General features: G+C 30.4%; 1 protein-coding gene across 1 annotated transcript in view; it reads left to right on the top strand.

The window, feature by feature from the left end:
- LOC136970650 (homeobox-containing protein 1-like) overlaps positions 1-16380 on the top strand; it is a 51053-nt gene that overhangs the window by 14849 nt on the left and 19824 nt on the right. Inside the window, 2 exon segments of the mRNA XM_067265112.1 lie at positions 13749-13936; positions 13939-14545. Coding sequence (XP_067121213.1) covers positions 13822-13936; positions 13939-14545 — 722 coding nt within the window. The 5' untranslated portion in view covers positions 13749-13821.

Genomic DNA, 16380 nt, shown 5'->3' with positions numbered 1-16380 from the left:
AATTCTACGTTCTTTTTTGCTGTATGTTTAACTGATGAAGGCTGCTTAAAGCAGTTGAAAACGTTTTTACGTAATTAAAATACTGCTGGAATGAAAAAAAGGTTGTTATTTTACTGTATAGAAACAATTCCAGTAAGCTTTGTTTATTTATTTATTGCATTAATAAATAAGTAAATATTATACAGTTGAACTTTGATTATCCAGGTTCTGCATTACCATGTCAAGCCAGTAAGCAACTACACTACTGTTCTTATACTCTAACTCCTAGAAGAAAGTTTAAAGTGATAACATAAAAGGAAATTATTTTATAATACATTACTTTTTGTCTCACATTAAAGTTAAATGATAAACCATTCATATTAAAATGTAACTACAATAATACACATTTTTATTCTTGAAACTATTGTGTATATATATTGGCTATATAATAAATGATGTAAAAATTGATAAAAATTGTTCTTCTTATGCATTATCAAATTTAATAACATATAAAAAGAGGCTTAAAAGTGCTACGTATAAATCTTTTGCATTTACAAGTTTTAATTCAAAATGGCTGCACATTCAGTATTATCCAAGGTACATTGGTCCACATTAACTCAGATAATCAGGATTCTACTGTAATTTCTCTCTTATTGCACAGAGTGTACATAATATTTCACGTTTACTAATATATTTATTTAATGTAAAATTAAATAATTGAATAAAATGCATGGAAAATATGATGTTGAGAGTTAAAATTCTTTGTTTTGGCTGTAAATTTTCATGTACATTGATGATCAAAATCTAAGGAACAATATAGTAGATGTAAATCATTAACAATGTGAAAAAATGGCTTTTGGGACATTATCCTTAACCTCACCACTTTCTGTAATGGAATCATTTGATGATGATGTAATTGCTAATTTTGCCAACACTAGAGGTGTGATACTAATGTATTGCAGTTGTCATATTTGGTAAAAGTAGCTACCATATGAAAGATATACTTAATTGTGTTATGTAGACACAAAAATTTTATTTGAAGCATTGTGGATTGATTTTTGAAAAGTTGGAATTGGACTACAAAAGAAGAGGATTCAAAAAGAATTTGAAGTAGCAAAATTGTTGTGTATTATCTGTAGAAGATTTTCTTTAAGGCAGGCATTAGTATGAAGAGATGCTACAGAACTGACATATAAGAGAAGTGAGAGGTTATCCCAATGGATCACCTGAGCAGTAACTTAGGTAGTGAACAGTGTAATTGTTTCATTACTATCTAAGGAGATCCATACTGAAATGTCTTTATCTAATATGGTCATTTACTAAATTTAAGAATTTTTATACACGTCATGTAATAAATCTGTGTGTTCTATATAAGTTTGAGCAGTTACAGCAAAATAAATTGCATATATTAGTATATCGTTAACCATTTATATTTAAAATTAATTGACCTTTTTAAAATTGTGATGTTAGAGTATAAAGCTTTTTATGGCAGTGTTTATGACAGTATCTTTATAAAATATCATAAGCAAAGATAAATTAAATTTTGTTTATTAAAGGTATTTAATATAAGCCTTGTGCAATATCAATACTAATAAAGAATTTTTCACTTGTTTATGCTGTGTTTTTATTCAAAAATCAGCATTTTTCTACCAATGTCTCAGCTGTCCCCCATACTAAAGGTTGGCAAATATGAAAATAACTTTAATAAACAAAATTTAAATATTGAATTCAAGGGAAATCTAGAATTAAATTACTTTGAAACATACAAAATTTTATTTATTATTCTAAGATATATATTATTAAAAATATTCATAAAGTCTTCAGAAATAATATAAATCTATAATGGTTATCTCTTTTTACTATTTTTAATGGAATTTAAAGCAGTATTGATTCTCATGTGGACTTCTCATAAGTAGTATATAATGCAAGAGTATTTGTAATATCCTTTTATTTTGAAATACCTTTTTATTAAATATTTTAAGATTCAACAAACAAAGATTAAAAGACAATTTTTGTTTTGGTTTTCTTTTTATTGAAATATTTCCATTCATTTTATGTATGAGAAATGACATATATGTAATTTTAATTAGTTAATTTGAAATGTAAATCGATCTTCGTTATTAGCTAACCATTACTTATCTTAATGGTTTTGTATCAATACTAATTCATATAACATGCTTATTAAATATTACTTTAATATATTCGTTTCTAATGTATATTTCACGCATATAAATGTCATGCTTAAAGACTCTAACAAATTTTCATTCTTAGAGCTTAGTGCAGTTTTGAAAACTTGGTTTTAACAATTAAAATATATGTCCTGAGTTTTTAATATATTTAAAAATAATGAAAAAAAAAACTTATAAAACATAGGGTACATATATTACACTTTATTCTCACAGGTTAAATATATATACATATATGAAAATTAATTAATAAAATACATTTATAGATGTATATCAATACATTGGGAGAAATTTAGAAAATAAACATTGTAAATACATAGAAATTACCCCAGAAAGAAACTAAAAACCTTGACAACGTAGCATTACATTTTTGAAAAACTACAAATGTTTTAAGCTAATTTAACTAGCCATCTTCAGATTCAAACTACTTACAACAACTGGATTGCAGAACATCAGTTCAAAATAATTCATAGTACACATTCCATTTAAAATAGGTCATATTACAAAATTTTTGAATAATTTGAACTGATGCTCTCAAATCCAGGTGTCTGCAGTTTTGATCTTGAAGAGGGCTAGTTAAATTAGCCAAAAATATTTGCTTTTCGTAAATAAAATGCTAGACTCTAAAGGTTTTTGATTTTTTGTAGTTATATTACCCACTATGATATTGAATTTCTATAAAAATTACTAATGTTGATAGTCTTAATTTTTGAAAATTATTTATATATTTCAATAATAAATATCTACTATTTACAAATTCTATTTAAAAAGATTTTTATTATTTTAAATTGAAAAAGTTATGATTGTTTTTATTGTGTAATTTAAGATATTTCAGTTCTGAATTTAAAAAATAACGATAGAGCATATTTATCTCTCTCATTCTTCTTTTATCTGATGTTAGCTGCTCTCCATTTGGTAACATTATTTATATTTTGTATATAAGAATTTTAGTCACAAGACATTTCAAGCAGATAAGAATGGATATTATATTAGTTATTATTATTATTATCAATAAAATGCTGTTATTGTTATTGCTATAATAATAATAATCATAATAATAATAACGTCAACAACAACCTTCATTATTATTGTCAATAAAATACTTTATAGACTGCCTAACTTTTGTAGATAAGATATAATTGATGGATACCCCTTTACGTATTGAATCACCTCTAACTTTTGATTTCATGTAACTTACTGCAGAATTTTAAAAATATATATCATTTAACATAACTGTCATATAAAACACACAAACATGTATGAAATATTTTTAGGATGTACAAGATTTCTTGTAACCATTATATAAAAATATATATTTTTTGTTTTAAAGTTTGAGTTTCTCTATTCAGTTAGCACATTGTAATTTTATAAATATGTGGATAGCCCTTGTTGAAGGCTATCATAAAATTCATAACATCATATGCCCACAGAAATTGCTAGAATAGAAATAAAACCTTCACTGAACCAATGCTATTTCACATCCTGCATCCACAAGAATTGTTGGGAGTATGACATTTATTAATATGCAATTTAGAAGGTCTGTCTCAAACGTTAAAACATTGTTTTTTATTACACTTCACTGTAGATGTAATTTTAAAGTAAATGAAATGAAAAAATGGAATATCAAGAAGAAATCTCTAATACAGATGTAAATAACCTACAAATGCTTATCAAATAAAAATTTTTTAAAATCTTATTACCACATTTATATTTTATTTATATAATAACAATAATAACGTGACCAACTATTTGTGAAGGAAAAGGTGTACAGTGAGTAAAAAACAAAATCATTTATTGTCTTAGGAAACACAAACTACCTTACAAACATTATTACAAATGCTACCTTTAAAAACACCTACTTATTACTTATTTAATACAATATTAAACAGTGCAGAAAATTTTTTTAAATCTTATTTTTCCACTGAATGTATTAGTTTTACTAATTGGTCATTTCCTTCTAACAATTTGCTAATCTCATTACAACTTACATCATATAAATTAAATTTTACAGATATGACCAATGATAACCTGTTTACAGATAATGGTGATTATTCACTGCTGCAGTAGTCATTTCCAATTGAAAACACACACTCAACTGAAGCATTGGTGCTGGGGCAGCATAATAAATATTCAGTTAGAAGTACAGTGGGTGATCGGTTAACGAACATAATCCATTCCAAGACTTTGTTCGCTATCCGAATTGTTCGTTAACTGATTATCGATTTACCGTAGGTTTTTATGGGAATTTGATTAATTCGTTTTGGAGACCCCAAAAACTAAAAAAATATATACTTACTTACTACATTTATTTATATGTAATAATAAAAATACTTATATACACAGTCTTGCATTTTTATTAGTCATGTTTTTTTATTTGTGGGGGTTAAAGAATTTGTCTAATGTTGATTGTATTTCTCTCTTCTTCAGAATTTTCAGAAGTAATTAATAGCATTGTAATTGTAGAGATCCCCAAGCCTATTAACCTCAACCTGGTTGTATGCCATTTTAAGACCATTGATTTGACATCCCCCCTTTTTCAAAAGATCTTTAATTAATAGCAGATGTTGGCATTAATCCTCTTTTTCAGAAGTTTCTCACCAAGTTTCTTGGTGTTCTTCATTTAAGAGTTCTTGGTGTTTTTCTGTTGTCAGATCCATTTAAAGTTCCATTATGAGCTCTTCAATGTTCTTTATTTCTCAGATGTGATTTTTGTTACTCCTTTAACTGCTTGGGTCTTCTTGATTATACTGTATCTTTCTTAGATAAGATTGAACTGTGCCCTACTGTAGATTTGTTCAAGCCATATTGCCCAGCAACATCAGACTTCTGCCCACTCTCTACCTTTGCGATTATACTCTCACCTTTCGAAAATAAAAATTGATGCAAAACTTAATGAGTGCCTGCCCGACAGTCTCGCAAATACTATAAAAGAATTGTTTCTGTCAGAAAAATAAAAGGCTGGAATTCAAGGGAGTATTTCAAAGTTCAGGGAATACTATCTGATCAGTATATGTCGGATTGAACGTTGATGTCGACGTCTCTCGCACTCCGAAAAGTTTTGAATTGTTACCTGGAAACAAGGGAAAATCAATCGGTATTTGCTATTTCCATTGCTTCTTTTTGTGTTTGTTCAGTGAAGTGCTCATTGTCTGATTATAAAAATCTTTCGCGAAAGTGTTCGTTATCCAATTTGTCTGTTAACCAATCTGTTCATTAACCGATCACCCACTGCATAAGATTTTTGTGTGAAATATGTTGTTTATTAAAATAGGTAAATATTTCTACCCACCTTTTTACCAATATCAATTTTTTTCATATAGTATGATAAAAGGCATTTGATATATGAATGTATATCTGTATTTTAGGTAATCAATTAAATTGTGGTTAAACCTTGGTTAATGTGGAAGGTCTTGTTAGTGAAGTTGTTGAGAGTGTTGGAATAGTGGAGTGTAGATGGTTTGTATTGGTAGACTGAATTAAAAAATAAAAAAGGAGGGAAAAGGAATAATAGAATGAATAGTGATATTGGATGGTTGCCTGATATGTGGTTGCAATGTATATGCTTATTGGAAGGAAACAGTTGTAAAAAAAATTTGTTTTTTAAAAAAGATGTATGATGTAGTTTATATATGTTAATCTTATGGTTTTTTAATCATGTTTTTATTATAACGTTGTAATTTTAAAGAAAGTAAAATTTTTAATGGTGTTATGTGTTGGTTGAAAGAATTGTAGAATTAAAAACCAGCTGAGTAGTACATTGTTTTTTGTTGTTGAAATGCTTACTGATTTTTTGTATGTTGTTAAGTTTAATTTTTGAGTAAACATAGGCTAGTATATAAGCCTCGAAATGTAGAGAAGTGCAAAAACATCTGAGGTTTTTCTGTATGCACGATGTTAGATTGTGTGTGGAGCATGATTTAGTTCAATCATTTTAAAGCTTAATAACTTCTGTGTTATACCATCTGACTCCAATTCAAAAACCACAGAAGTTATCAATCTTCAAACAAGCTGAACAAAATTGTGCCCCACAGTCTGACAGCCATACATATAGAAAAAAAACCTGGATTTTTAGTAAATGTTGACATTTCAAGGTGTCCTGAGTCCAAAAATGTAAAAATTTTGAGATGGGGTCATTTTTTGACCAATTGCTACACCTTCCCTCTGTTATATATAACAGCTGAAAAAGAAAAAAATTATCAAATACATATTTATATATTGACTATGTCATTACTAATTCTAAAACTTTGGAGTAAAAAAGTTTCTACGTTCTATTTTTATTAGAACTGTATTTATTGAAGCTTTTATTCTGAGGTCATGTGATGACGTCAGAATTTTCGGGCCTACTTTGTTAACAAATCCACCCCTGGTGGAGTCGAATGGTAAGAAAAAGTCAAGTCAATGTCATGTGAAAATCTACTGACTTCATAGCCCTGGTATGAATGTATAAAAACTTCCTAATAATGTGATGTGTTTAATATTGTGACTTTCTGTAGTGCCATGTATATATTTTTATTAAGATTTCTAGGCACTTGTGTATGTGGTATAACACCAGGGGAAGAGAAGACAATAGGTACAATAAATACCCTATCTATCCTCTACAGTTGCCTTATTTCTCGGGAAAATGGAGTGTACTTGTTGATTTTTTTTAGTGTAAGCATTTTTCTTGTTATAAAGGTTTGGAATGGAGATGTCTATTATATAATCAATCTTTTTGCTTTTATCAATGAAAGTGATGTCAGGTCTATTGAAATGAATTGTTTTATCTGTGATTATGGCTCTCTCATAGTATATTTTGTGTGTTTCATTTTCTAATACTGCCTTTGGAGTACACGAGGTCTGTCTTAAAAGTAAATGTACTTATTTTTTATTTCAAAGTATACAGAGTTATATCAAAATACAAACATTCTCCTTCAAAGTACGACTGTTACAATGCTACACAGTGGTTCCAAAGTTTTTTCACTGGTTGTAGCAGTACTTGAAGTCGTTTTCTGTAAGGGTGTTTATTTTAGTTCATCAGTTGCAACTTTTTTGATGTTTTCCACTGCCCCAAAATGATGACCTTTCAACTTGGATTTTATCTTAGGAAATAGGTAGAAGTTGCACAGAGCTAGGTTTGGGCTACAGGGAGGTTGTAGGAGTGTGGGGATTTTTTCTTGGCTTAAAACTCTGGAATTGATAGCACTGTGTGAGCAGGCACATTATCATGGTGCAGCACCCAATCTTCTGCAATGTCCCTGCAGACTTGCTTGACCCATTTTCAAAGTTGTTCCAAGACATTTTTGTAGAAGGCTTGATTAACTGTCTGTCCTGAAGGTAAAAATTTTTTGTGCACAATTCCACGGCTATTGAAAAAAATGGGGTGTGGCTGTGTTGGGGACATGGTCGTGTGTTTTACGTGAATATACAGTCAAACCTGTTTTTATGCGGTCTTTTTTTTGTGTGATTTTTTTTATGCGTTTTTTTTTGTGCGGTATAGTTGGCGACTAGTCTCGTGCAATTTGTCATGTCTCACGTTGACTTATTATAGCTAAATAAACTTATTATAGCATAAATGAACTTATTATAGTAATATTATTGCATGAATATGCGAAAAATGAAATAATTTATTTTTTAAGTCAACAAAACACCACCTGGACAAAAATATGTAAAACAGACGATAGACGAGACGATGCAGTCAAGTGCTGACATCTGTTGTCAATAAGTTCTATTTCGTACGGTTTTGAGTTATTTTCTATGTGAGACTTTTTTTATGCGGTCTCTATTGACCGCATAAAAAAAAATATTTTTTTAATTGTGTTGCGAAAACTATTATTTACAGCCATTCGTGAAGTTTCGTGCGTTTTTTTTTTTTAATGCGTTTTTTTTATGCGGTCCCTATCCACTGCATAAAAACAGGTTTGACTGTTGTACATTAACAGATAATATTTTTTTTCTGAGCATATTATATGTATGTCATAATCATTCCTTAACAGTAAGAAGTCCTTCGGATCTCCATGTTTTATGTACGTTTCCACACCGCTTCACTCTATCATATGGTGTTTTATGGGTATCACTGGATTGCTGTTGAGAAACCCTTTTTAACCAATATGATTTCTTTATTTTGATTTGGCTTTTCGACAAGTATAGGCCGACGTTGCATTAAGTTTTCTTAATTTTTAACTTTAACACTATATATATTCACCATAACTATTCCACACTAATGTTTTGTGTATGCAATCGATAAATATTGACAAGAGCTATAAATTGAAACTCAAACGAGCGTCATAGCTTATCCGAGTCAAAATGTATATTAAACGGAAAGTATGTGACGTGGCGAAACAACCTCAAAATGGCAGCGCTTCCCCTTCCACCATGTGGGAGGCTTTCCCATTCCACCATGTTGAGTGGGGACTGTGATGCATCACAGTCCCCACTCAACATAATGAATTCTTTGATCCATTAACTATCGAGTGGTGTAATTAAATTTTGGATGTAGATGATAGATATGTAGCTGCAATGCCAAACTGTATCCCCCGATTTTGTTATCAGTTTTCTGAATTGCCTCCCACTACAGAAGCAATTTAAAGACATATTCACATCAAAAACAATAAGCATCAACTTTACCCTGGATCTTTGTGCCATCTAAACACCATGTTTCTCAATAAAGTGGCATCTCCATAAGCTTTGGTTAAATCTGCAAAAGTCTTGGTTGCAGATTTCTTGAGTTTCACACAAAACTTGATAGCATAATGTTGTTCAAGATTTTTCTCTATTTCAAACATAAGAATGTGTTAAAACGTTATCTTACACAAACAGAGATTGTTCACATTTGACTTAACTGATAAACTTGAAACATGTCTAGACATGCTGCTAAGATATCTAGCAACATGAAAATACCAATTAATGCTGCACAGTCATTAAATAAAAAATCAGTACACTTACTTTTGGGAGAGACCTTGTATTTGTAGTTTGGTACCTGGGTGTTTAATAATCAGTGTTTGTGTTAGCGTTACCACCCGTCCAGTTTTCACCCTACAGTCCAGGAATTGACTCGCTGTCTGTGTGAACTATTAATTTTGTCCAGGAATTTCGTAGAAATTGTGAAATTACAATGAAACAAAGTTCTTGCAAATAATGTTATAAATTTACACCGTTTGAACAACGAAGGACCTCACACTCACCGAAACTTATCTGCCATTTCGCCATGTTACTCTGTTTATGCTGACGTGTGACATGCAACTTGCCTTTCGACCTTTTGTTTTTTTTTGTGTATTTATACAATCATACAATGTATTTAGTTATTTATACTCCTACGCAAGTCCCTAGTCCCTAACTGTAACTGATTTAGAACCTGCATGCACGTTTTTCTTCTCATTGTAAAATGACATTGTGCATGTGTCAGGAACTTCTGTTCGAACAAACCTGACCTGCCGTCCGGGTCAGCGATTGTTATAAAGGTGGCAACACTAGTTTGTGTGCATGCTCTTGGTGTAGTATTTCTATTTTGGCAAATGTAGGAAAGTAATAGATGTATAGATTGGTGATTACTGAATATAAGTTATTTGTGAATGATGTGTAAAGTATTGGAATTTTACTACTTTAAACTCCATTAATATCTTTAAAATTGGAAGATTGTAAAATGTAGATGTTTTTATAAGAAAAAAAAAGGTGTCTTGAAATATATTCATATTGTAAATGTATTTGTTAATACTGTATCATAATTTGAAGTATACAAAATGGACTAAACAAACTTTAATTGTATGACTGATGAAAACAAATATAAAGAAGGAAATGTACCAAATGTAGTTTAAAACAGATTAATTTTATGTTACTAATGTTTTGTTATAATTTTTACAAAAATTTATTGGTTTTATGTATAATAATCATGCAACTGAAGAGGGAATCCAAGTTCTGAAATGCATTTTAGTTACAGGGTGACAATAATTAACCCGTACAAAGTTTGTAGCAATGCTGCATTACTGTCACTAATTTACATACTGTAGTGTTTAATTCTCTGTGATTTTCCGCCCATGTAGATGTGCTTTTGGTGTAATAAGGGTTAGTTCTTTATTTTTTTAAGGATGTTGAACAAACGTTGTGCAATTTTGGAACTATTCTGGCAAGGAAAGTATCAATGTGAAATTGTTCATTTGCTCAGTGTTCCCAAAATGACAGTCTCAGATACAGTTCAGCAATTCAAGGAGCTTGGCCACGATGATGACCATCCTGGACGTGGAAGAAAGCGCATTGTCAACATGTCTAGAAACTGCAAGATCATCAAAAAGTGAGTTGACCAACATTCGAAGGTCTCCATGAGAAAAATTACTAGTGAGATCAGAATCAATCGCAAATCGGTGCGGTTAATGGTGAAAAAGGAACTTGGACTCAAGCCCTACAAGTTCCAAAAGGTTCAGCTCTTCACCAATGAAAACAAGTGTGTGTAACTCCAAAGATGCCGTCAACTCAAGCGTCGAGCCACAGGTCGACAATGGGAGCACATTCTCTTCCCAGACAAGAGGCTTTTCTCCATACAACAGGTGCACAACCAAACCATCAAAATGACAGGAACTGGTCTGCAGAGGCTCCCGGATGCTTAGCCGTCATTGAACATCGCCAAAATCTAATGTCAGTCATGGTTTGGGGCAGAATTTGTGCAAGCAGCAAGACACCCCTTTTTGTCAATCAAGGTGCTAAAATCAATCAAGACATGTACCGCTGTGACATTCTTGAGGCCGTGGTACTTCTGTGGGCTCAGCAGCATTTTGGTGACGGAAGTTTCAACAGTACTCGGCACCGGTACACAAGGCAAAGAAGACTCGGGAATGGTGCAAGGCTCATTTTCCTGATTTCATCTCGTCTGTGGAATGGTCACTGTACTCGCCAGATCTGAACTCGATGGAGTACAGCGTGTGGTCCATTTTGAAGACCAGGGCCTGCACTAAGCGCCACAGTCGCTGGAGTCGCTGAAGCAATCCTTACACCAGGAGTGGGACAAACTGTCTCCAGAAGAGCAGCGGCCCATTGCCGAGAATTTCAAAATGCGTTTGGGGCTCTGCATCAAAGCAAAAGGAGGCCACTTTGAAACCGGCTGAATATCTGATTAATACATAAAGTATTGTCACAGCTATCTGCTGTTGTTTTGCTAATTTTCATTTCTTTAATAAATTTACGATGCAAAAAACTTGTATGGGTTAATTATTATCACCCTGTAATTTTGTAATAATTGTAAATTTTATATAGTAGTCTTTATGATAACCAAAGTATAATAAATTGTTTTCAAATACTTGATTGCTGTGTGTGTGATAAACCCTAATATATGAATTACAATGATCTTTGTTTATGTAAAAAAAAAAAAACAAATATGTTTGTAAGATTAAATTTAAATTTGATGGGAAACTTCTTTGATGATGGTTTGCAAAAGCTTATTTGTTACTATGACAAATATCTGAACCTCAAAGGTGAATATATTGAAAATAGAAAAATACATAGTCACTGCTACAACAATAAACATAAGGTTGAAGAAGTAAGTTTCTGTTTTTTTCTAGCCAATTTAGAACTTAATTTCTGATGTGCCTCATACATGCATGTACTTTGATCATGGAATAGATTAGGAATGACAACCTTTTTGTATCTGTGTACCATACAGTGGGTGTAATTATCTTTCAAATAATTTATTCGTGCCAAAAGTTTAGAGTTAGAACAATTATTTTTAAAGAAATAGTGAATATACTTTAATTAGCATAAATTTTAAAAATCTGGCTGAGAAAATGATGATGATTATAAGCTGAACATTTTTTTTTTATCAGTTTATGTTCAAACTATAATTAAAAAAAACTGAAATTAAGATAAAACTTATTTATACAGTAAAAAAATAATTAAAATCTTATGTTGTGTGCCAAACATTTCTTCTGATTTGCCAAAGATAATTATTAGATTGTTGCAAATGAAATGGCCAATTTTTACTCGACTTTGAATACATATTAATTTAATTTAAAACTTATATTTTCATTCAAAATTGTTTTCACCAACATTAATACACTTTCTCAATGCAATAGAAATGCATTAATGTCAATTTGATGGAAATCACAAGAACAAGAAGCCAAAAAGTCATTAAAGGTACTTTTTATTGCATCCTCTTTCTTGACAACTTTCCTTGGCAAAAAGTCTGGAGAATAAGGTGGATGGAGAAGAATTTCATTTATGTGACAACTAATTAAAGAACTGCAGATCTCCAAATGAAGCTCCTTATTTTTCTCACCGAGTTTGTGAGGTACCCATTTGTCGAGCTCTTGACTTTCCCTAACATATTTAGGTGTTGAGAAATGGATGAATAATGTCCAGTACATTCAACCTTTCTGTGATTTCCTGGAGAGTCAAGTGATGTAATGATTCGATTATGATTTAGTTTTTTACTGTCTACTTGGACATTGACTATTAGTAGGACGTTAACTGGTATTTAATATTTGATACAAAACTGACAGTTAGATCAGAAAACAAAACTTTTATTAACTTCACCTGTAGTAGTAATTTTTCCTGTACACATATATGTACATATATGTGTACAGGAAAAATTACTACTACAGGTGAAGTTAATAAAAGTTTTGTTTTCTGATCTAACTGTCAGTTTTGTATCAAATATTAAATACCAGTTAACGTCCTACTAATAGTCAATGTCCAAGTAGACAGTAAAAAATTAAATTAGAAATAAGGACTGTGAGGCATTGTTAATTCGATTATGATCTTCAGTTCTGATTTTTGAAATTTATATTCCCAGAATGACATTTTTTAAACCAATCCCTGTCAGTCTGCTCACTTCACTAGAAGAACCTTCACTGAAAGTTTTATTGGTATTTCATATTGCTTCAGCTGCATTATGTTCCTGCTTATATTCGAAAAAGAAAATTATTCAATTTCCTTTTTTTTTATTCCATCAGAGAAAGTATTCTTTAACATGTGGAACTCACAATATAAATGAGATTACATTTTTAAATTCACATATTATGTGTGGGCTCTTCCAATTGCAAGCATACAGCACTGTTCACATGGAAAAAAGTTGAACTACAAGGCCAAAAAGTTTAATTTTAAAAAATGGCCATTTTGTTTCCAACAACTAGAAAATATATTGCCTTTTCTCCAAAAACAATAATTTCTTGTATAAAATGACAGATATATCGTAATTGATTTTCTATTCTTGCAATACACCTAATGTTTTCTTCCCTTTTTTTGACTTTATCTTGTGTATGTGTGTACATGTGCACATGCGTACACACATACATATAAACATCTGTCAAAAAAAAACAAAATATATTGAAATTTAAATTACTAAATATTTGAATTTATAGTTAGGAAATTATTGGAACAATATTAGTCATTTATATGTAAATTTTAAAAAGACAAATTTATGTAATATTTTCTTTTTTTTTTTTGATATTTTTCATTGAAAAAATATAAAATTGTGAATAAAATAATAATAGTAAATTAAAAATATTCTTTTTGAAATGATATCATAATGTTAAATTTATATATATGTAGTAATTTTTGTAGGTATTTAGGCCAGTTAATTGCATTTCTATTATTTACTTATATTTATGTTTTTTCTATTAGCAGAGAAAGTGATCAGGATGTAACAAAAGTTAAAATATATTAGTGGGAACTGAAAGTGCTGGCTACTGGATGTATGGTATGCCTTCTTGCTTCTATGGCTGGTGCCCTATTTACCATTGAACAGATTGAACTGATTCGCCGCTTGCGAAGCAGCGGTATTACAAAAGAACAAGTAGTACAAGCTTTTGACAACTAGATCGGTTAGACATTGAATTGGGAAAGACCAATGGAAATAATGTACGTGGACAACATTATAGTAGCCCAACATCTACGTCATCACTTCACAGCACAGAGACTTCTACTCCTGATGCTGGACATAACAATAGTCCTTTGGGCATTACAATTACAAAAGTAACAAGCTTGCCTACAACCAGTCAAGTGCCGAATGGAATGTCTTCAAACTCTCTCAGGTCAGAAACAGTGCCATCTATGCAGCCAGCCTTTAAACAAGGTGAACAGTCATGTTCTCAATCATATTCTCAACCACAAAGTAATGGTACTTCCAACGATGGAATTTCAGATATAGTATCAACTATTCCACCAAATGGCAATGTTTCTCCTTCACCCAATTCATCTATTACTTCCCCTACCTCAAAACTTCCAAGTGAGTTAACCATTATACCTCTCAGTAATTCATTAACCCAACCAACACAATCTGTTAGTGATGGCACAATTGTTAATAATCCAGCAATGTTTGCATCGAAATCTGAATCATCTGTTGGTGTACCTATTCAGTGTTTGATAAATCCTCATGATTTACTTCAAGATGAATGCAATGAAATGGAAGAATTGAAAAAGTAAGTAATATAATTGAAATGATTTTATACATATGTATTTATATGTGCACACACACACACACACACACACTATATTAAAATCATCACTAAACACCTTTGGCTGCTGAGATACATTTATTTGCTATATACTAATGTTTTCAACCTAATCCATAGGCCATCTTCATATACCGTACTTTCGGAATGTCAGTTACAAACTGTTCCAAAATAGAATACAATAAATGTAGAATATCAGAACATTAAATTTTTAAATATTTAAATATAAATGTAACATCTAATAACTCAAAAAAATAACATAAAAATTAAAAATTTTAACCAGAATTATATTAAATTCTAACATAAAAGTGAGGTAAAAAATAAAAAAAACTAGAGTTGTTGTAAATTTTAAATACAAAAGTATATCTTAGTAAATGTGATAATTAGGAATTTTTATTACTTTTAACCTGAATATTAGGAAAGAAATGACAGACCACAAAGACTCTAAACTAATTTTCAAAGAGCACAGTACATTGATGTTTAAATATCTATAGATTTATTTCCCATCTTTTGCAGTTTTAAACATTTTTTTTCACTGTTGGTTTTTGTTTATAAGAAATTCACAACCATTACCTTGCACCCCTTCTTTCCAAATGTTTCTTCTATTTTTGCACACATGTTAATGATGTTATCTACATGTTCTGTGTTAAATTTCCACATTTTCATTTCTGATATTGTCTTCTATTTTTCTAAAAAAATTTGGAGACTATAGAAATCTCATTTAGATTGTCTTAGATTCTAAATTACGATTGAGTTCGGTTTTGGAACTCCTATTATAAGTTGTTGGATTGTAAGTCAAACATAAAAGTAATGGTCATAAATGCATACAGTTTTCAAAAGTTGTGCATAAGTCTATTTAGGTATAATGTTGCTTTTATATAGTATGTCTGAATCATAGTCAGAAATCAGCTCGTTTCTGTGCTTACTAGCTGCATGACAATTTTCTACCTAACAAAGTTACATAAATGATACAAAAAAGTTAACTAGAACCAATGAATCAGGCTTATTACACTGACAATAAATTTTAATTAACTCTTTATTTGTCCAATATGCATTATTGCATTAATACAAATTGGGCAAATAAAGAGTTAATTAAATTTGCTGTGAATATAAGTCTGATTTATTGGTTTTAGTTACTGTAAGTATTTTTTTGTAAAATTTGTAATACAGGCAAGAAGTTCTTTAATATACATAAATGATAGTTTAATCTAAACAAGGCAATAACAATATTTCTGACCTCCTTTTATTTCTCTGGCCAGCATTTATATTTTATAGATATGTAAATAGTGCATATCCAGTGGAGCAACTACATTATCATTCTTCAAATAGCTTGTAAAAGAAGGTCAGAGGATTATTGCAATTGATTCATTTGTGTTAAAGTGGACAGCTATGTAATTATGTTTTTAGGAAACAGCTTTTTACTTTTTAATTAATGAACAACTTACATTTATATTTTTATAATTTTAAATAAGTCTGCTTTTTAATCTGATAAGTTACACTTCTACATAATTTAATTTTAACATTTACGACTTTTTTTTTTTTAATTATTAGTTACAGAAAATCATTCATTTGATACTCTTAAAGCAAAAATATTTTTACACTTTTTGTTTGGAGGATCTCGAAACATCAAGAAATGCAAAAGTAATTTGAGGGTTTTCTATAATAATATAAAAATTTTTAAATAAAATATCATAACAGATGGCACCGCATGCAATTTTAACTTTATTGTCTAGAAAGTTATGAAACTCATTTATTGCGATCCGCAGACATGATGTGATGTTTAAATTTACTTCATTTGCAGC

Source organism: Centruroides vittatus, unplaced genomic scaffold (assembly GCF_030686945.1).
Source record: "Centruroides vittatus isolate TY-2023 unplaced genomic scaffold, ASM3068694v2 contig_1049, whole genome shotgun sequence".
Lineage (NCBI taxonomy): Eukaryota > Metazoa > Arthropoda > Arachnida > Scorpiones > Buthidae > Centruroides > Centruroides vittatus.
The sequence above is the reverse complement of the archived record's forward strand: the minus strand, read 5'-3'. Positions and strand labels throughout refer to the sequence as shown.